This window comes from Ranitomeya variabilis, chromosome 6 (genome assembly GCF_051348905.1).
Source record: "Ranitomeya variabilis isolate aRanVar5 chromosome 6, aRanVar5.hap1, whole genome shotgun sequence".
Lineage (NCBI taxonomy): Eukaryota > Metazoa > Chordata > Amphibia > Anura > Dendrobatidae > Ranitomeya > Ranitomeya variabilis.
This window is the reverse complement of record NC_135237.1, coordinates 440091108-440113738: the sequence shown is the minus strand read 5'-3', so window position 1 is coordinate 440113738 and position 22631 is coordinate 440091108. Positions and strand designations below refer to the sequence as shown.

The 22631-nt window shown below is 45.3% G+C and overlaps 1 protein-coding gene across 5 annotated transcripts in view; it reads right to left on the bottom strand.

Moving 5' to 3' along the window:
- Window positions 1-13197: 13197 nt before the first annotated feature.
- The window catches only part of LOC143782681 (E3 ubiquitin-protein ligase RNF138-like), a 64289-nt gene continuing 54855 nt past the window's right edge, over window positions 13198-22631 (bottom strand). For 4 of the 5 annotated variants that reach the window (XM_077270406.1, XM_077270407.1, XM_077270405.1 and 1 more), the window contains exon 6: window positions 13198-13325. In XM_077270406.1, coding sequence (XP_077126521.1) covers window positions 13236-13325 — 90 coding nt within the window. In that variant the 3' untranslated portion in view covers window positions 13198-13235. The remainder of the gene's footprint in view (window positions 13326-22631) is intronic. The other variant, XR_013217021.1, reaches the window with a different exon arrangement.

The window sequence follows — 22631 nt, the reverse complement described above, 5'->3', positions numbered from 1 at the left end:
TCTGACCTGCCCCCTAGTTTGCATAATGAATATCTGTACATACTTAAAACCAAAACAAAAAAAAACCTTCTGCAGGCAGGTGCTAGCCGTGGGAGCTGCTCTGCAGCATAATCACATGTTTTATGTGCCAATAATAACTGTTCGGCCGGGGACACACACAACATATAAAAAATCGGTCCGTATTTTATGGCCGTAATATGCAGAAATGTCCCCAAAATAGTGGTCCGTATGTCATCCGTAGGCAGGGTGTGTCAGCGTATTTTGCGCATGGCATCCTCCGTATGTAATCCGTATGGCATCCGTACTGCGAGATTTTCTCGCAGGCTTGCAAAACCGACATCTAATGGATTTATGTATGTGCTCAAATGTTCGGGAAAACATATATACAGTATATATATATATATATATATATGTCATTGAGACACATATATATATATTCTGTATTTATATTTCATTCAGCGCGATATCTGTGAAAAGCCGGTAATTCAATTGCCGGCTTTTCATTTCTCCTGCCTAAACCCGTCAGGATATGAGACATGGTTTACATACAGTAAACCATCTCATATCCCCCTTTTTTTTGCATATTCCACACTACTAATGTTAGTAGTGTGTATGTGCAAAATTTGGCCGCTGTAGCTGCTCAAATAAAGGGTTAAATGGCAGAAAAAATTGGCGTGGGCTCCAACGCAATTTTCTCCGTCAGAATGGTAAAGCCAGTGACTGACGGCAGATATCAATAGCCAGGAGAGGGTCCATGGTTATTGGCCCCCTCGTGGCTAAAAACATCTGCCCCCAGCCACCCCAGAAAAGGCACATCTGGAAGATGCGCCTATTCTGGCACTTGGCCACTCTCTTCCCACTCCCTGTAGCGGTGGGATATGGGGTAATGAAGGGTTAATGCCACCTTGCTATTGTAAGGTGACATTAAGCCAGATTAATAATGGAGAGGCGTCAATGATGACACCTATCCATTATTAAGCCAATTGTTTGAAAGGGTTTATATGTATGTAAACCATGTCTCATATCCTGTCGGGTTTGTGAAGGAGAAATGCAAAGCCGGCAATTGAATTACCAGCTTTTCTATAGAACACCGCTGCGTATTTCTCGCAATGCACATGCATGGTCCGTGTGTAATCCCATTTATTCTCGCCCCCATAGACTTTCATTGGCGAGTCTCGGCCGAGATACGCTGACAATCGCAGCATGCTGCGATTTCACTCGGATCCTGAATACGGTGGAGAAAATATCGGATGATGGGAGCTGGACCATAGGTTAACATTGGGCCGAGTGCTATGCGATTTTTTATCACATAGCACTCGTCCGTATTACGTACTAGTGTGACCCCGGCCTTCTTCATATTATTCAGCTAGAAAAAAAAATCTATTTGAAAATGGCGTCCGCCACGCCTGTGGAGCGCCTGCTAGGACCATGGGGTACCCGGGCCTGGGTCCAGTGGTACTTAAAGGGAAGGTGCCGCAATTTTGTTTTAGTATTAAAAATGATTGTTTATATAAACAATTACTTTTAATACAAAATTATTTTTTTTAACTTTAAGATCTTTTTTATTATTAATTATTTTTTCATCTACTGGGCGCCGCCATTTTGCTTTGCAGGAGTGTAAGGGTATGTGTCCACTTTCAGGATGGCCGGCGGTTTGGACAGAGCGGCAAACCCGCTCCGCCCCCTTCTGTGACGCAATGATGCCGGATGTGTTCATTGCACACATTCGGCATCATCGCACCCCACACATAGGGCCCTGTGATATACCTTGCGGCGGCGCAGTGTCGCCGCAAGGTATACGGACATGCTGCGATCTAAAAAGACGCGCAGCATGTCCGGAATCGCAGGGCTGCTGGGTGCGTGTTACCACGCATAGTGGAGACAGGATTTGATAAAATCCCCTCCACTATGCTGTAACATCTGGACGCTGCATGTTTGACGTTGCGGCTCTGCGCAGCGTCAAACACGCAGCGTTTCCTGTACGTGGAAACATACCCTTAGGGTATGTTTCCACGTTCAGGAAACGCTGCTTGTTTGACGCTGCGCAGCGCTGCAGCGTCAAACAAGCAGCGTCCAGATGTTCCAGCATAGTGGAGGGGATTTTATGAAATCCTGTCTCCACTATGCGTGGAAACCCGCACGCGGCGGCCCTGCGACTACGGACATGCTGCGCGTCTTTTCAGATCGCAGCATGCCCGTACACCTTGCGGGGACGCAGCGTCCCCGCAAGGCATATCACAGGGCCCTATGGGAGAGAGCGATCATCCCGGATGTGAAGAGTTAACACATCCGGCATGATCGCGTCCCATTAAGGGGGCGGGGCTTAGCGCCGAGCGGCTTCGCCGCTGCGGCGATACCGCCGGCCATCCGTACCGTGGAGACATAGCCTTACACTCTGCAAATACGGCACCCGACCGCATACCTATCATTGTGCTGCTCCCTGCTGTGATCTGGCCACGCCCCCTGGGCTGTCTCCACATCACAGCAGAGGCAGGAGGTTGGCGCCATCTTTCTTCAGCCCACAGTGTACCTGTGAGCTCCACTGTGACTTGAGAGCCGTGCTGTTGGAGGGGCAGCTGTCTCCCCTTCACACTGTCAGCGGCCATTCCCTATCCTCTTCTCTGCTGCCTGGTGTGTGATCTCTAGAATCCCTAGAGATAATGAAGTGCTGCAGTCTGATGTCCTTATCATGCAGAGAGGTAACACGGGGGAGGGGAAGAGTCTCTCTGTGCTGCTCCCACTCTGCCTCTCACTGCAGCCACTGATCAAGGACATCAGACCGTGTATCTATTACTACGCTGTGTGATACTGACTGCTGAACCATGCATCTAATCCTATCCTGTGTGATACTGTGCTGAGCTGTGTATCTAATCCTATCCTGTGTGATACTGTGCTGAGCCGTGCATCTAATCCTATCCGGTGTGATACTGACTGCCGCCCTGTGTATCTAATTCTCTCCTGTGTGATACTGTCTGCTGAGCCGTGCATCTAATCCTATCCTGTGTGTGATACTGACTGCCGCCCTGTGTATCTAATCTTCTCCTGTGATACTGACTGCCGCCCTGTGTATCTAATCCTCTTCTGTGATACTGACTGCTATGCTGTGTATCTAATCCTCTCCTGTGCTATACTGCCTGCTGAGCTGTGTATCTAAATGTCTCCTATGCACTCCTCTCCCTCCTGCATGTCTTTCCCCATTGCACACACAGCTCAGTGCGTGCGATAACAGGAGCTGCGGGGGTCATGCTGTATTATGGCATTATGTGTGATTTATATGACTGTATTATATGTGATCTATATGGCGGTATTATGCTTGATCAGTATTGTGGAATGATGTAAAAGCTATATGAAGATATTATATGAGAACTATATTGTGGGATTATGTGTGACGTGCCAGTATTATGTGAAAATTATATGGTGATATTGTGTGAGATGTATGTGGCGGATTTATGTGAAGCGTATGTGGTGGTATGTGATCTATATGGCGGTATTATATGAGATGTATATGGCGGCACTATGTGTGATCTATATGGCGGCACTATGTGTGATCTATATGGCGGCACTATGTGTGATCTATATGGCGGCACTATGTGTGATCTATATGGCGGCACTATGTGTGATCTATATGGCGGCATTATGTGTGATCTATATGGCGGTATTATGTGAGAACACTAAGGCGGTATTATGTGAGAACACTATGGCAGTATTATCTTCAAAAAGGGGACCCATTCTAGGGTGGTTCTGGCTGAATACCTGCACACAGGTCTGGGGTAATAGAAGGGGCAGCATGACCTCCAGTTAGGTGCAGTCAGGGGAAGGCTGGTGAGGCAGCTGAAGAGAGGGGTCTCATTTTTATTGTTACTATATGGCTACATTTCCGCCCAGCGTCACCCCGTACTGCGCCTGTTGCCTCGCTTTCACACATCGCCAGGACAGGATCTGAGGAGGGGAACGGGGTCTTTGCATGCAAAGTCTGGATCAGAAGAGGCCAGCAATCCACAGAAATGTTTCCTGGATTTCTGTGGAGCAGACAAGCAGACGGTCCATCCATGTGTATAAAAGACAGCGCTCTATGTACAATCCCTGGCTGCTCCGCGCACCAAACAGGGTGCCCACCCATAGACCAGCACTCTGCTCTCCTGAAATACTCTGTGCTGCTGTCACCCTGCTCCCTCCACCATATATCTCCCAGAATCCTTGCTGCCTGCCATCCTCGGTGTCTACTTGTCAGTATAACTTTGCAATCACCAACAAAATGGCTGCCCACTGGGTTCCTGAATATCATCCTCTCTTATCCCTTAGCAAACACCCAGAAGGGGAGGAGAGGAGTGACATCACACACGTCAGCAGACTCCGCCCATATTTACTGCAGTGCAGTAATGTGAGCTAATTGTACACTAGGTTTTTGTCAAATTTCAGCAGCTGCTCCCCTTAGTGTTTAAAAGTGGAAATGTCAAACCTTTTCAAATTATTTTTCATATTTTACTAAATTATAAACAAATGAAAAATTTTTTTAAGAAAATGTAAACATTAATTCTTTAAATTTTTTCAATTGCTGGAAAAAAAATTTTTTGATGGCACCTTCCCTTTAAAGGGGTGGTCGCGGAAGAGGTGACCAGGTCCGTGGCCCTGGGCGTCAACAAAAATTATGAAGGGAAGTGGACAGTAAAGTCTATGGGGGACAATTCGTGATGCCACCTGTGGTATTCGGCTAGGATGGCCGACGCTGCTTAAAGGGACCGCTGGGGCAGATGGTAAAACAGCAAGGATGGTTCTGCTCCCCACAGGTGGAGCGGGGCCCCAGGGCTACCAGTGCAGTTGGTAAGGGATAATAGCCGGTGGGGTGCAGGACTGAGGGTGCAGGAAATAATTGGAGGACACAGGGATTGCAGTTTCCTTTACTTTTTACTGGTGAATTGCAGGTGCTGTCCGAGGCACAGGTTACAGATGTTGATGGGGTCCGGGCAGCCTGGGAGTAACTTGGGATCCACCTAGCCAGGTGGGTTCGGAGGCCTTCCTTTTACTCTGTATTCTCTGTCCCTTGCTGCCTGAAGCTTTACACAAGTTGCTCTCAGTGTCTGTTACTCCTAACCAGTATGGTTGCCAGCATGAGCCATTCATGGGCACTGTCTTCCCACTGGCAGACCCAGGCTCCTGACCTGCTGTGGTGTCTCCATGTGTCAGATGGGCCAGGAGACTTGCAATCTCCTGCCCTCTGGTTCTAGTTGCTGGGCCTTTGGTACCCGTGCAACCACGGACTCTGGTGTCCGGTTTCTTTTGCACTAAATCCTGGGAAGAGCTCAGTCATAGCTCCACTCCCAGTGTCCCTACTCAGATGCTTCCTCTCCCTTCACTGTCTCACACAGAACTCCCTAGCCCCTCCTCCAGACCAGAACTTATAGGGAAGGTCCCCTGAAACTGGGTTTAGGGCTCCACCTTCTGGTCTGGAGTCAGGTATGTGTTGAATGTTTGTATTACCTGCTAAGGGGATCCCTCCTTACCTGCAGGCATGACATCACCAACCCCCCCCCCGTGAGAAAGGCAATGCCATATTGGCAACCGGACTTCTGGGGTGCAGCTCTTGGAAATAGCAGGTGGGCGCCATTTTCAAATTGATTTTTTTTCTAGCTGAAATTGGAGCTCAGGGTTTCTCGTGACACATCGTCCTATCCAAGGACGCCTTTAAGGTAGAAGGCCGTTCTGCCTCTTCTGTCAGTTCCTAGTCACACTGTATCAGTGCCTGGTCACCTCCTTTGCTGTAGTTCACCCAAACCACAGCTCTGCACAGTTGTCTCTTCAGACTATAACTCCTCTCTGACTAAGGGTACCGTCACACAGTGCCATTTTCATCGCTACGACGGCACGATTCGTGACGTTCTAGCGATATCGTTACGATATCGTTGTGTCTGACACGCTACTGCGATCAGACATCACGCTGAGAATCGTACGTCGTAGCAGATCGTTTGGAACTTTCTTTCGTCGCTTGATCACCCGCTGACATCGCTGGATCGTTGTGTGTGACACCGATCCAGCGATGTGTTCGCTTGTAACCAGGGTAAACATCGGGTAACTAAGCGCAGGGCCGCGCTTAGTAACCCGATGTTTACCCTGGTTACCAGCGTAAACGTAAAAAAACCCAAACACTACATACTTACATTCTGGTGTCTGTCCTCCGGTGTCTCAGCTTCTCTGCACTGTGAGCGCCTGCCGGCCGGAAAGCTAGCACAGCGGTGACGTCACCGCTCTGCTTTCCGGCTATGGTGCTTTACACAGTGCAGAGAAGCAGAACGCCGGGGGACAGACACCGGAATGTAAGTATGTACTGTTTGTTTTTTTTACGTTTACGCTGGTAACCAGGGTAAACATCGGGTTACTAAGCGCGGCCCTGCGCTTAGTAACCCGATGTTTACCCTGGTTACCCGGGGACTTCGGCATCGCTCCAGCGCCGTGATTGCAAAGTGTGACCGCAGTCTACGACGCTGGAGCGATAATCATACGACGCTGCGACGTCACGGATCGTGCCGTCGTAGCGATGAAAATGGTACTGTGTGACGGTACCCTAACTTTAGGAAGCCGGTCCCTTGTCCTAGAACTAAGCCCTCCCCCTGTGTCTGTTGCTAGGGAAACCCCTTCATCTATATTCTAAGCAAACAGTACCTAGGTTCTAACCTATGTCTTTCATGCATCACATCACCATGCGTTATAATTCCTTACATTAGCACATTACATAGGCAAACATCTTACACTTGACATGACATAAGATGTATTATTATTATTATTTATGTAGCACCATTGATTCCATGGTGCTGTACATGAGAAGGGGTTACATACAAATTACAGATATCACTTACAGTAAACAAACTAACAATCACAGGCTGATACAGAGGGGCGAGGACCCTGTCCTTGCGGGCTTACATTCTACAGGATGGTGGGGAAGGAGACAATAGGTTGAGGGTTGCAGGAGCTCCACTGTTGGTGAGGCGGTAGCTTCAGTAGTGATGAGGAGGCAGCGGGGTCAGTGCAGGCTGTAGGCTTTACTGAAAAGGTGGGTTTTCAGGTTCCATCTGAAGGATCCGAATGTGGTTGATAGTCGGACATGTTGGGGCAGAGAATTCCAGAGGATGGGGGATATTCGGGAGAAGTCTAGGAGGCGGTTGGGTGAGGAGCGAATAAGTGTGGAGGAGAGGAGGTCTTGGAAGGACCGGAGATTACGTGAGGGAAGATATCAGGAGATTAGTTCAGAGATACATGGAGGAGACAGGTTATGGATGGCTTTGTAGGTCAGTATTAGTAATTTGAACAGGATACGCTGAGGGAATGGGAGCCAGTGAAGAGATTTGCAGAGGGAGGAAGCGAGGGAGTAGCAAGGAAAGAGATGAATTAGTCTGGCAGCAGAGTTAAGGATGGACTGGAGAGGTGCAAGGGTGTTAGCAGGGAGGCCACAGAAAAGGATGTTGCAGTAGTCAAGGCGGGAGATGATGAGGGCATGCACAAGCATTTTAGTAGATTGACGGTTGAGGAAAGGATGGATTCTGGAGATATTTTTGAGCTGGAGGCAACAGGAGGTGGAAAGAACTTGGATGTGTGGTTTGAAGGACAGGGCAGAGTCAAGGGTTACTCCAAGGCAGCGGACTTCCGGTAAGGGGGAAAGTGTGATGTTGTTAATTGCGATAGACAGGTCAGGTAAGGAAGGTCTATGACATGGAGGAAAGATGATGAGTTCAGATTTGTCCACATTGAGTTTGAGGAAGCGAGAGGAGAAGAAGGAGGATATGGCTGATAGACAGTCCGGGATTCTGGACAGCAGAGAGGTGACGTCTGGGCCAGAAAGGTAGATCTGAGTGTCATCAGCATAAAGGTGGTACTGGAATCCATGGGACTTTGAGTTGTCCCAGGCCAAGTGTATAGATTGAGAAGAGTAGGGGTTCTAGAACAGAGCTTTGGGGGACTCCAACAGAGAGAGGGCGGGATGAGGAGGTAGTGTGGGAGTGGGAGATGCTGAATGTGCGGTTGGAAAGGTATAAGGAGATCCAGGATAAGGCGAGGTCTTTGATGCCAAAGGAGGAGAGGATCTGTAGTAGGAGGCAGTGGTCAACTGTGTCAAAAGCAGAGGACAGGTCTAGAAGGAGGAGTACAGAGTATTGTCCGTTAGCTTTGGCTGTAAGTAGGTCGTTAGTAATTTTGGTCAGGGCTGTCTCAGTTGAGTGATGGGAGTGGAAACCACATTGTAGATTGTCAAAAAGCAAGTTAGATGAGAGGTGGAAGGAAAGTTCAGCGTGGACGTGCTGCTCCAGGAGTTTGGAAGCGAATGAGAGCAGCGATATTGGGCGATAGCTGGACATAGCCTGTATACAAGACACAGGACATTATTCAGATTACACATGACATTAAAAACAGCACTGATATCTTCAAGGGGAAGCAGGGCAATATGTCAATTTCTTTACACAAGTAGCACCCCTCTGCCTTTCTCTCTTTGCAAACATAAAAGCATTAATCAAAGGGAATATGAACAGTAGGTAATTAGCATGAAAATCATGGTAGTCTGCCTTGCCCTCTCCATTGATTTTAATAAACTTCTGTAATCTGATCCTTCACTGAGCGGGCAGTTTTTCTTGATTAGAGCAAGATGGATTTAATCTGTTTTCAAGGAAAATGAAGAGATCAGGAGAAGTGGCTAATAAGTGTAGAAAGAGGCGTATTTCTGTAATAAGATATGTTAAGTTTCTTATATTTACTTGTGCAACTGATTTATGCAAGGTTTGTTGAAATCAAAGGGACCATTTATTGTATTGTGATGCACTCTTTTGCCATTGTACACTTGGTTATTAATCTTTATTATGTCTGATTTTAATCATGACATATTATTCCCATCTTCGTAGATGAGCATTATCAGATGGTGCTTGTAAAAACATGCACTTTGTAATTTACTGTTTATTAAAATTTTCATCCATTCTTAAGATATGAACACTTTTGTTTTGTTTACATTCATTGTCTTGAGACCGACCACCTCTATTGTCTAGAAGAGGTGGCCAAACATCTTTAGTGCTTATAAGCTCTTTTTCTATTAGGCTTGAAAGCACTGCTTTGAAGGTAGCTAGGTTTGCTAGAGCACACTGCAGCATCTTAATCCCGGCTAGCTTCAGTGCATTGCTTACAAGCAACTAGGCAAAATGAGTCGCCCGCCAGGGCCGTGGGGGCCTGCGTTTCACAGCGGAATGTCACGGTGGCGACCTGGTCTGTGGCCCTGGGCGCCCATGTAAAAGGGAAAGGTCTTTAAAGGGAATAAAGTTTATGTTCGTGACGCCACCTGTGGTATTCGGTCAGTAGGGACCGACACTGCTTTAAGGGATCGTCTGGGGTCATGTTATGGCAGCTAGATGGTATAACTTCCCACAGGTGAAGTATATCCCCAGGGCTCACGGTGTGTAGATAGAAGATGGTAAATGGCGCAGTAAAGAATGAGGACACATGTTTGCAGTCTCTTTACCTTGCAAGATAGGAGTCCCCTTATCCAGGTGGAAATCAAAAGCCTTCCTCTAGTGCCGTGATGTTGTAGTCCCTTACTGCCTAGGCTTCACGTAAGGTTCTCACAGATGTTATCTCTCTCTCTGTCCCCCGGATAGGACATAACCCGTATGACTGGTGGCTTGAGGCTGTTTATAGAGACTCTAGCATGCCCCGGCCTCGGAGGGGTGCCACCGTGCCTCCTGGGTATTAGGTCGGACAGGTAACTTGAAGTTCAGCTGTTCTGCCGGTCTCTGATGTAAGTCAGAGGTCCTTACAACCTCGGTGTTCCGGCTACCAGTCTCTGCACCTCAGAAGGAGGCGGCCTGCTCGGGGCTGGTCTCCCCCTGATGTCCTCTCCAGTGCTTTGCTCTCCTGCACGTTCGCTGCAATCAATTCAGCCTTCTAAATGTCCTCTTTCCAGGAACTGCGGCTGCACAGCTCCATATAACCTTCCACTGCCTCAGACTGATCCAGTCTGTTTCCTGGCAAGACTGAACTCTCTCTCCCTGCAGACTACCAGTTATATATATATATGGGGAGTCATCTAGCAAGTAGGATCAAAAGCCCCCCCTGGTGGCCTGGAGTGTGAATATGTTTAATGTTTGTGGTACCTGGTTGCTGTTATCCCTTTCTTTCCTTCAAGCGTAACATCACTCTCCCTGTGAGGAAAGCAATGCTACTGTGACGACCAGGACCCTGGGACGCCACAAAAACACTACAAACAAAAGTGTTAATATCATGTTAATATCTCAAGGATGACTGAAAACTTTAACAAACCATTTATTTCAGAAAAGATGGGAATAACCCTTTAAAAGGAACCAGTTGCCATGCAAATACATTCCAATCTGCAGGATTCATGTTATAGAGAAGGTGCTGAGTAGAAATAAAGTTTTGGGAGAAAAGATTTAGTATAACCTGTGTTTTAATCTTGTGACGCTGAGTCACTACTCATGGACAAGTGATCCAGGGTAGTCAGGAGGTCCAAGGTCACAAATACCAGGAGGACTCGCAGTACAGAGGGGCAATACAAAAGTGTGGTCAAGTAACAATCTGAGGTCCAAATGTCAAATGACAAGATAAGGGGATAAGAAAACAGATAGTCAGAGGCCAAGTTCAGGGTCAGATACCTGAGGTCAGAGAGTGACAAGAGGAAAAGGGATAACACACAAAAGTAGTCACAACAAACAAGATCAGGGAATCATACACTGAGCACACACCAAACATAATATAGCTACAGCTGACAGAGACAAGAGCCAGACAGCCAGCTAAATAGCCTGAAATAATTGTGAATGGAAACACCTGCTGTAGCTGAGCTGTCTACCATGACAACTGAGCTGTCTACCATGGTACTGACAACTCATCATCCCACTGCCCCAGATTGGATGGCTGAGATGCCTCTCACCAAACTAAGAGGAGGAATTGTGACAAATCTTTTATACCTTTACTCGTTCTGGGATGTTTGGTCTAGTGAGCGGTCCTATCAGTGACTGACATCTTTCTGTGTATAAGCGTGTATGGAGAGATCCCTGTCAGTCACTGATAGGACCCCCACTAGATTGAAAATCCCAGAAAGAGCAGATGTTTAAATGGATAAAGCACATGTTGCCCTGAATCTTTTCTCACAAAACTACTTATATACTCGAGTATAAGCCGACCCGAGTATAAGCCGACCCCCCTAATTTTGACACAAAAAACTGGGAAAACTTAATGACTCGAGTATAAGCCTAGGGCAGGAAATGCAGCAGCTACCGGTAAATGTCAAAAGTAAAAATAGATACCAATAAGTAAAATTAATTGAGACATCAGTAGGTTAAGTGTTTTTGAATATCCATATTGAATTAGGAGCCCCATATAATGCTCCATAAAGTTTATGATGGCCCCATAAGATGCTCCATATTAAAATATGCCCCATATAATCCTGCATAAAGGTTAATAATGACCTCATAAGATGCTCCATAGACACATTTGCCCAATATATAGTAATGATGCACAAATGTTGATTATGGCCCCATAAGATGCTCCATAAAGATATTTGCCCCATATAATGCTGCACAAACCTTGATTATGGCCCCATAAGATGCTCCATAAAGATATTTGCCCCATATAGTGCTGCAAAAACCTTGACTATGGCCCCATAAGATGCTCCATAAAGATATTTGCCCCATATAGTGCTGCACAAACGTTATGGCCCCATAAGACTCTATACAGACATTTGCCCCATACAGTGCTGCACAAACGTTAATTATGGCCCCATAAGATGCTCCATAGAGATATTTGCCCAATATAGTGCTGCACAAACATTGATTATGGCCCCATAAGATGCTCCATACAGACACTTGCCCCATATAGTGCTGCACAAACGTTGATTATGGCCCCATACAGACACTTGCCCCATATAGTGCAGCACAAACGTTGATTATGGCACCATACACACACTTGCCCCATATAGTGCTGCACAAACGTTATGACCCCATTAGATGCTCCATACAGACACTTGCCCCATTTGCTGTTGCTGCGATAAAAAAAAAATCACAAACTCACCTCTCATCACTCAGGGCCCCGGCACTATCAGTATTCACCTGACTTTGTTCCGGCGCCGCTCCATCTTCAGCGTCTTCTGCACTGACGTTCAGGCAGAGGGCGCGCACTAACCATGTCACCGCGCCCTCTGACCTGAGCGTCACCGCTGAAGAGGGAGCGGCGCCGGAACGAGGAGCAGGTGAATATCGTGCAGTGCACCACTCCCCTCACCGTATACTCAGTCCCTGCTTCCCCGGCACTGCAGCTTCTCCCTGTACTGAGCGGTCACCGTTACCGCTCATTACAGTAATTAATATGCGGCTCCACCCCTATGGGAGGTGGAGCCGCATATTCATTACTGTAATGAGCGGTACCATGTGACCGCTCAGTACAGGAAGAAGCTGGGGCGCCGGGCAGCCAGGGACCTGCAGGGACCGCGCCAGGAGCAGGTATACCCCCTGGGTATGACTCGAGTATAAGCCGAGAGGGGGACTTTCAGCCCCAAAAAATGGGCTGAAAATCTCGGCTTATACTCGAGTATATACGGTATATTTTGATCTGCTCAGCTCCCCTTGCTCTGTAACATGAAATCTGTAGATTAGACTGCATTTTCATGATGATTGGTTCCCTTTAAAGGGAATCTGTCAGCAGGTTTTTGCTATGTAATTTGAAGACAGCAGGAGATCAGGAATGTATCACTTATTAGGCTGTTTGCTGTTGTTTACAAACAATGAAGGTTTTATTACCAGGACACTATCATTGCTGGGACTAACTGCTTCGTGACAAGTCACCCGAACATGCCCACTCTTTTGACAATCAGCTCACTGTCAATAGACAATGTACATAGCTTTCTGAGCTCTGCTTCATGCTCCATCTAAGAACTTCTGATTGTATCACAACCGCTGCACCCAGTAATCTAAGTGATACATTGCTGGAGTCAATGTCTCTTTTCTTACATTATGTTGCCCTCAGATGAGGTAGCAAAAAACTTGTGACAAATGTCCTTTAACAAAATATGCAACTTTGTGGTATTTTTGCTTGGTCTTCTTGTTGGTGTATTGCACCTATTTCATGTTTATGGAACCCTCCAATATGAGCATCTTAATTGGTTTGGTCATTTGATAAAAATATGTATTTCTATCTTACATCTTCAATAATATGGTTATATCTGAAAGTTAAAGAAATAAAGAGTCAAATTCTGAATATTTCTACTGTCCAGGTGAATGTATATATTGATGCTCTGTTACATCCACATTGTCCGACTGTTGAGGTTCTTCTCCTTGCAGAATCTCATTCACCTATTCATAACAAAGAACAAGGGAATAAGTGAAAAGGTGGTGCTGTGAAGGAAGAAATTAAGAAAGAATCTCCATTTTGTGCTTTTCGACTCCATTTTGTTGTTTTGATATAAATTTTGTTAGTAGGCTAAACTTTACTGCTGTTATGAGACCTTGATTGTTGCAACTTGGACAGAACATGAGACTGAGGGTATGAAACCTTGATGAGACCTTGATTGTTGCAACTTGGACAGAACATGAGACTGAGGGTGTATTGTTCTACAAAACTTTGATGCACAGATTGTTCCTGCATTCTTATAGGCTAAGAACTGTGAGCATGTTCTTATGCTGATTGGTTGAAGTTCTGCATTCTTATAGGCTAAAAACCGTGAACGTGTTTTTATGCTGATTGGTTGAAGTATAATTTTTTTATGATTATAAAAATGATATGCAGAATAAACGGGGGCTAGAGATCAGCTCGATCCCCCATACAGAGACACACGTCTCCGTCTGGTCATTTTCAGTTGCCGGCAACACTTTATATATTAATTTGGAAATCACTGGGTTAACCGTGAAGGATCACTTTAAATCCTCCCTCAACAGTTGGTGCCGAAGCCCGGGAACCAAGCAGGAACGCCTCTGCCCCCCGGAGGACAACAAGACAAAGGACCCTCGGACCGGACGCAGGCACTGGAAAATTGGGACTGATCATCCCCCACAACCACGGTAAGTTGGCAGTTATACTGTCCAGACTGACCGTTTGGTGTGGTTTTCCTGTGTTTGTTGCTGCAAAGAGGATCTGAGGTTTGTCCCCGGAGGTGGGATGATTCTAGGGTGGAATCATATAGAGGTGTAGTTCCGTTGGAAGCCCAGTGCTTGAACCGTACCTCATAAGGGACGGACACCCCGGATTAACCAGTGATGTAATTCTCTTTACAGTCAAAATACCCTGAAATCCTGATCACTGTTAGAATCAGGAGCGGTGAGGTGATCGAAGATTGGGTAGGATGCGTAACTCAGGAATACATAGATATATATGTGTATGTCCAGGGGCGTCCGGAGGGGTTAAGTCTGAGACGCCCTCCTTTCACTGAGTACCGCGATTTGCACGGTGAGGTGATCGAAGATGGGTAGGATGCATAACTCAGGAATATATTGATTTAAATATTTCCAGGGGTGTCCGGAGGGTTAAGTCTAAGACGCCCTCCTCCTTTCACTGAGTACCGCGATTTTGGGTTGTCCCAGAGGGGGACAGGTAAAAACCCTGAGTGGAATAGGCCACACAGCTGCTCTGGTAACTATACACGACTAAAAAGGGGTATTTCGCTTTAAAGGAGAATCAGTTCGTGGAAGAAGAAGATTTTGAATTGTGTGATAAAAATTTGATATTGTTAACCCAAAGAAGGGAAAAGAAATCTGTCAGGAATGCAGGGAAAATATTCTCAATCTGGTATGTGAATTGTGCGATGAAGATTTTGTAGAAATTAATTAAGTCTGAGAACTGCTGTGATTCTGTTTCTGTGTTTGTCTTTGAAATATCCGATGGGAGGGGTCGCGTAGCTGCGCTATTGCTTGTCTTTTTTCTCTGTGTAGAGGAATGCTGTGATCTTTCTTATCGCTGTTTCTGAAAAGGGAGGGGGCGCGCGCACGTCGCTGCGCTTTTGAGTTAGTGTTGTACGCGCTGGTAGATCTGTGAAATATTGAAAATTGAAAGTGAAATCTAGTGTTTAGTTTTAGAAGGAAATTTGTAAGTGATTGAAAGATTGGTAAAAGCAAGTGGTTGATATATAGCAAATTGAGGATCAACAGAGAAAGTGAATTCTAGTTGTTTTTGTTACCGTTACGTTGAAAAAGGAAAGTTGTCTACTCCTATGATAAAGTCTGGATGTTTTGTGGTACCGGAAGGAATTGAGAAAGTCCCTGCTTGATGATAAAGTCCCTCCCCAGGAAATCAAGCCTCTTCTCCCGACCGTAAGCTCTGTGGGTTGCCAAAACTTAGTGCGCCTCCACCCTATGATCCGGCTGCGTGGATCTGTGATGTATGCGGAGTTACTAATTCCCAGTGTAGAGAGGTCCGTTACAATTGTGAAGCAAAGAAGACCCGGAGTTGTAGCCCCCACCTTTCCCTTGCTAAACGCAGACAGCCCCCCTTTCACAGCTGCAAGGACGAAGCTTCATTCCTTATCAGAGTTCAGCCCCTGCCCTCCCCACCTTACACAAATCTAGTCTCATACTAAGATATCCCTTTTAACCCTGTCTGGGAATCTCCCTCCCCAGCCCCATGTCAATTCTCAGATCAAGAGCTTGTTTTAATTAGAGTAGATAACAGACCCAATAAATATACTCTTATAAAACCTATCCCTGTGGGACCTTTCCCTGAAGTTACTGCTCAGTTCGTAATCTCTCCCTCATGTCCGGTAAATTTACTGGGGGCAGATTTATTATTACAGTTCTGCTCCAGAATACAATTCCAAGATGATGGTCAGATGGTTCTTGCGTTATATAACTCCTATGCAGATGAATATAATGAGATCTGTATCCTACATGCCCTTCCCACAGTTATGATGGTCCTGATAGACCCAGATTCTCCCCCAATAATGCCTGTAGAACCAGTAAAAGTGTTTCTCAAACCTGGTGCCCCTTTTTCTAAAGTCCATCAATACCCTTTGAAATATGATCAGGAGCAGTGTCTCAAGGGGCAAATACAAATGTTTTTCGATAATGGTGCCCTGATACCCTGTGTTTCCCCATGTAACACACCCTTGTTTCCCGTTAAGAAAAAGACCCCACCCGGCCAACCCCCTGTGTACCGGCTGGTACAAGGTCTACGGGCAGTTAATGCAGTTACTGTTCCAGAAACTCCGGTGGTGCCTAAGCCACATACTCTTTTGTCCCAGATATCTCAGGATGCCGCTTGGTTCATAGTTATCGATCTTGCCAATGTCTTCTTCAGCATTCCATTATACCCAGATTGCCAGTTCTGTTTGCATTCATTTATCAGGGATGACAGTTGACGTGGACAGTTATGCCAAAGGGGGGCCAGTCATAGCCCAAGAGTGTCAGGCCTACCTTGCCACTTATGGCCCCTTGCAACCAGGAGAGGCTATGGCCACCCCACACGATGTATATAGTATCCTTAACCAAGTACAACCTGGCCACATGTCCATGGCTAGACAGTTGCGACTTCAGTGTGCTATTCTCATGCCTACTAATGTGATTTAAAAAAAAAAAAGGTGCACTGTCCTGAACCCCGCTACTTTTCCCCTAGTTCCTATGGATCCAAAGGGGGGAGGAGTAGGTGACATGAAAAAGGACACTAAAGGATATTTTTTCTTTCTAGAATGGATCCAGAGGAACAAGATTAGGTTTCCAAACCACATGATTGTCTGAAATTGATGTCTCAGGAAACGGCTGGTCTCTAGTGTGCCTATTCTAATGCTGATTTTGAGCTTTTTGTAGATGGATCCCGTCACCAAGATGACCAAGGACGCTTCTGTACCAGATATGCTGTGGTCTCAGAACATGAGGTAATCAAGGCAGAGTTAATGCCAGCTCATATGTCTGCACAAGAAGCAGAAGGTAAGACTGTAAATATCTACACTGATTCCAGGTATGCTTTTGGCATTATACACGGTTATGGGCCTATCTGGAGAGCCAGGGCTTTCCTGACAGCAAATGGCCACCCCTTTAAACGTGCTGAGGCAGTCCAGCAACTTATGAATGCACTACAGCTTCCCACCCAAACAGGCATTATAAAGGTAAAGGCACATAACAAAAGCACTGATGGACGGACAAAAGGGTAACGCATTGGCAGACCAGGCTGCCAAGAAAGCAGCAAGCACTCCTGTAGCCTCTAAAGTACATCACCTAGACACCCCACCATCTCCATTTGTGTTGAAAGACATCTTAGCCCGGTTACAAGAACAGGCAAGTAAGGAGGAGAAAAATAGGTGGCAAAAGATAGGGGCTTGCTCTGATACCGTCACTGGACTATGGGGGAGGGGTGAAAAGGTCTGCCTGCCACAGGTACTGTACCCAATGATGGCACAGGTTCTGCACGGGAATGTGCACCACTCGAAGACGGCCATGTGTGACACCCTACAGAGACAATGGATTGCCCCCGGGGTTTTCCACCTGCGCAGAAAGGCAGGTACAGAGCTGCATGATATGTGCCACACATAATCAGAGTAGGACAGTGAAAACCCCATCCAAACACACTCCCCGGCCCCTTTAACCAATTCCAGAGACTGCAGAATGATTATATTCAGTTACCCAGGGTAGGGACGTATGAGTATGTGTTGGTCTGCATTGATTTATTCTCAGGTTGGCCAGAAGCCTACCCAGTTGCCAAAGCTACGGCTAAGACAACGGCAAAGAAACTGATGGCTGAGATCATATGCAGGTATGGAGTTCCTGAAGTCATTGAAAGCGATCGGAGTTCCTATTTTACTGGAGAGATCATGTCAGAGGTAATGGCAGCACTGGGGGTAAGTCAAGCATTGCATAGTCCATCCACAGAGCAGTGGAAAAGTGGAGAGACTAAATGGAACTCTTAAGCTTAAAATCCAGAGGGCAATGAAACCATGGACAGAATGTTTCTCTCTAGCTTTGTTTTTAATAAGACATACCCCAAACAGGAAGACAGGACTGTCACCGTATGAGATTCTGTTTGGCAGGGGCCCCAATCTTAAATGTTTCTTTCCACAACAGTTGCAGCTCAAGTACCAGGACTTGACTAGCTATGTGCAGGCCTTACATGGACACCTTGCCAAAGTGCATTTAACCGTTTTCAGTTCTTTTCCAGACCCAGACAAGGTTCCTGGACACCATCCCTTTGTGCCAGGAGACCTGGTGTATGTGAAAAAGTTTGTGTGCAGAGATTGTCTCCAGCCGAGATTTGAAGGACCCCACACGGTGATCCTGGTTACCCCCACTGCAGTAAAACTCGAAGGAAAGAGCACCTGGATCCATGCCTCACACTGTAAAAGAGACTGTTGTTTTTGATCCTGGAACTGAGGGCTATCCTCGCCCCTACCTCTTTGGTCCTTATTGTAAAAATAAGAATTCTGGTCCCACTATTCTCTGGGTAAACCTGACAGCCCCGGCAAATATCTGGCGATTTGATTTTTGTGATGTAGTCAAGTGCCTCGAGACTGAACGGGTGGTAGAGGGGACCATCCAGTTTTATATGTGTGTTACCAGAAATGACAACAATAACCGTTATTATTGGTCAGATGCTGCCTGGAATACAGGGGATGATTGGGGATATAAACCTAGTGAAGCCATGTTCCCAAGGATGGGACGGGTAGGAGTCTCCGTGAGAAAATGCATCTAACAGCCCTTCTGCAACCACTTAGGGGCTGTAAATGGGGTAAAAGTTGTCACCCCCTCCTCCTAAATCTCGAAAGCCCCAATCTGCTGACCTGCAGACATTTGTACTGGGAAGGCATTATAATTATGTATTTAGTAGTGGATACCATGGGAATTTAGGCCAAATACAGCTCCAGGATATTAGTTTCAGACCAACCAAAGCCCCTGTTACCAGTACACCTAAAACAAGCCCAGGTGAGCGTTTGCAAAATGTAGTTAATGAAGTGATCCCCATTCCAGCTCTCAGTTGGCAAGAGGTTTTTTCCATAGAAACACAAACAGCCCCAAGGAAAAACCTATGGTTAGAATGGGTGAGATACAATGTTAGAGTCCAGAATATCTCTGTAGGATGTATTGCTTGTGCTGCTACGAATACACATCTCTACACACATGCATTGCTTTTTCCTGATGACAACACCACTGCCTGTGTCATGAATCTGTTGAAAGGTTTGAAGTCCACTGATTGCCCAGATTATGTCCCACTATTTCATAAGGAACCTAAACTAAAGGTCCCAGGAGAAGTAACCGTATTAGCTGACAATTACACCTGCTATAATTCCCACGACACCACAGGTACACTAGTAGGGATCTTCGAGACAGGTTTCTGCAAAGGGAGCAGTTCTCTAGATACTGATTTGCTAATCAAATATACAGAATATATGTACGACATTTATTGGTTATGTGGAGATGGTAAGCTCCGTCCTAGGTTGCCTAATGCCTGGATAGGCCAATGCACCCCTGTTAAACTAGCCATGCAGTTCAAGATTTTATTTTTGGGATCCAAAGATACCTGATGAACTTACCAGAAAGAGGAGAAGTCTTGATCAGCTCTACATGAGTTATGAAGAAGATCCAATAATATATATTGATGCTATTGGGGTGCCAAGGGGGGTGCCCGACCAGTTTAAAGCCCAGAACCAGATCTATTCCGGCATTGTTTCTATAATCCCACAGGTGCAGATTAATAAAAATGTTGAATGGATCAAATATATATATATATTACAGTGAACAAAGATTTGTCAATTATAGCTGTCATGCCTTTTAGGGTATAGTTGAGGATTTGGGCCCTAACACTTGTATGACCCGTGCTGCAACCCGACCTAAGAGAATTACACTGAATCCTGTCCAGACAAGATCACATGTAGTGATATAAGAAGCTGACACAGGATTGTGGTTGGTGGATACTGGAGACATTAACTTTTGGGAGTAGGCTGACAGTAATCCTTTTGGGAAGGAGCTGTAGACCAGCATGTCATGTCGCCCCCACCACCAGAGAACCAACCACATCAGGTAGGGTAAGACAGATACAGGAGTATTATCCCTGGAGGCCCTCTGACTAGCTAGCTACGCAAAAGCAATTGGCTGACCCTGAGAACCAACCTTTCTCATTTTACAAACAAATAATGACAATATGATGGATGTATAAGTGCACCTGGGCAGGCCTAGGTAGTTAGTGAAAGCAATCCCGACTGGCACCTTCCACAATTAAGAAGTAGACCCACCAGAGTACAATGGTACTGATCCAGGGGAGATCCCTAAGTATGTCCCCCTCAAGAGAGTAAACAAAACCCCCCATTCTCAGATGATGCTAAGAGATTTAGTTTAGGGACAGTGGGAGAACTCCATGTGAGGTTAGTGAAGGGTTCAGCTGCCTGGAGGCCTCTCGCTAGGGGAGAGTTTCTGAGGTGTCTGGATGAAGAAATCCACCTCCCCTTTTCCCATCACATGGACAGTCTCGAAGGATCTTTCTTTAGGGAAAAAAACTTAGTATTTAGGGGGGATTGTCAAGGTGAAAATATATTTTCTTATATACTTTTTGTACTGCCATACTCTTATACTGTGAAACAATAACTTTTTTCCTATGCTTGCAGATATAACTGTATTTAAAATGGCTGCCAGTATTTACTTTTATCTTTGTCATGTATGTAATACTAAAACTTGTTTTTTGGTGTATTTCTGTGTGTATTAGGAAATTCTGCACTAGGATAACTAATGATGAAACCAAAAGCGTTGCTATCTCTGCTCTTCTCTACACCAATTTCACAAAGTTATCTGATGAAGATGTTGAAGCCAAGCGCATGGCTGTCTTCAAAAGATCCCCACTACTGTTATCAATAATTGTTATTCGTAAATTCTAGTATACAGGGGGGACGGGTACGCCACAACAGCCATGGCTGGTAACATGGCACCAGCCATGTGAAGACCAGTACCCCTCGAGCTTAGAGCTTGGGATGGTATCTCTGATGCTGGACATTAATTAACAAAATTTATCTAGGGGGGAATGTGAAGGAAGAAATTAAGAAAGAATCTCCATTTTGTGCTTTTCGACTCCATTTTGTTGTTTTGATATAAATTTTGTTAGTAGGCTAAACTTTACTGCTGTTATGAGACCTTGATTGTTGCAACTTGGACAGAACATGAGACTGAGGGTATGAAACCTTGATGAGACCTTGATTGTTGCAACTTGGACAGAACATGAGACTGAGGGTGTATTGTTCTACAAAACTTTGACGCACAGATTGTTCCTGCATTCTTATAGGCTAAGAACTGTGAGCATGTTCTTATGCTGATTGGTTGAAGTTCTGCATTCTTATAGGCTAAAAACCGTGAACGTGTTTTTATGCTGATTGGTTGAAGTATAATTTTTTTATGATTATAAAAATGATATGCAGAATAAACGGGGGCTAGAGATCAGCTCGATCCCCCATACAGAGACACACGTCTCCGTCTGGTCATTTTCAGTTGCCGGCAACACTTTATATATTAATTTGGAAATCACTGGGTTAACCGTGAAGGATCACTTTAAATCCTCCCTCAACAGTGCTATACAGGAGGCTGTGCCCTTGTATGATGCAAGTATATGGCATTGCTTCTAGAACATAAGGACCCCAATTCATCATTACGTTTGTACCCCTTTTTGTACAGCTTTGTGCCTTTTTTGTTTGATTCCAATTCATTATTCTAGTTGTTTCTTTATCAAAGTCTGTTTTACATGAAAGTTTAGTGATTCTAGATGTTTTAGATGATTCACCAATCGAGGCTTTTTAAAAAGCTGGCACAACTCCACTCCATTCCCCCTAATATGTGCCAGGATTTTGTCTGTTTATGACATCAGACTTCAATACAGATTTAAAGTTGGCCACGAGCATAGGCTCGTCTTATACCCCCTAGAAGCTGTCTGGCACTCCACACTCCTCTTTTAAGTCACTTTACCATTGCTGGACCCCATTAATGACTTATTCTTACAGCTCTGGCAAGAATTAAGAGATCACCACATCAAACCCCTGTCATGGGCAGCCCAATCTCTAGACCTAAACCCCATTGAAAACCTCTGGAATGTAATCAAGAGGATGATGGATAGTCACAAGCCATCACACAGAGAACTGCTTACTTTTCTGTACCAGGAACAGTGTGAAAGACTGGTGGAAAGCATGCCAAGAAGCATGAAAGCTGTGATTAAAATCATGGTTATTCCATAAAATATTGATTTCTGAACTCTTCCTGAGTTAAAACATTAGTATTGTTGTTTCTAAATTATTAACAACGTGTTTTCTTTGCATTATTTGAGGTCTGAAAGCACTGTTTTGTTTTTTAATTTTCACCATTTCTCCTTTTCAGAAAAAAAATACAAAATGTATTGCTTGGAAATTCGGAGACATGTTGTCAGAACTTTATAGAATAAATGAACAACTTACATTTTACTCAAAAATATACATATACAGAGAAAAATCAGACAAACTGAACATTTTGCAGTGGTCTCTTAATTTTTGCTAGAGCTGTATGTTACCTTTGTTGAACCCCCTGCCTTTTTCAATGCATTCATTACCCTGATGAAGCCTCGCTATTGAGCCTGAAACGTGTTGGGTGGTATTTAGGGGTGTATTTAGCTAAGGTTCCCACTAAGGTACTGCCCTTTTCAGGCCTGGAGCTATCTACATGGGGCATGAAAGGGGATAA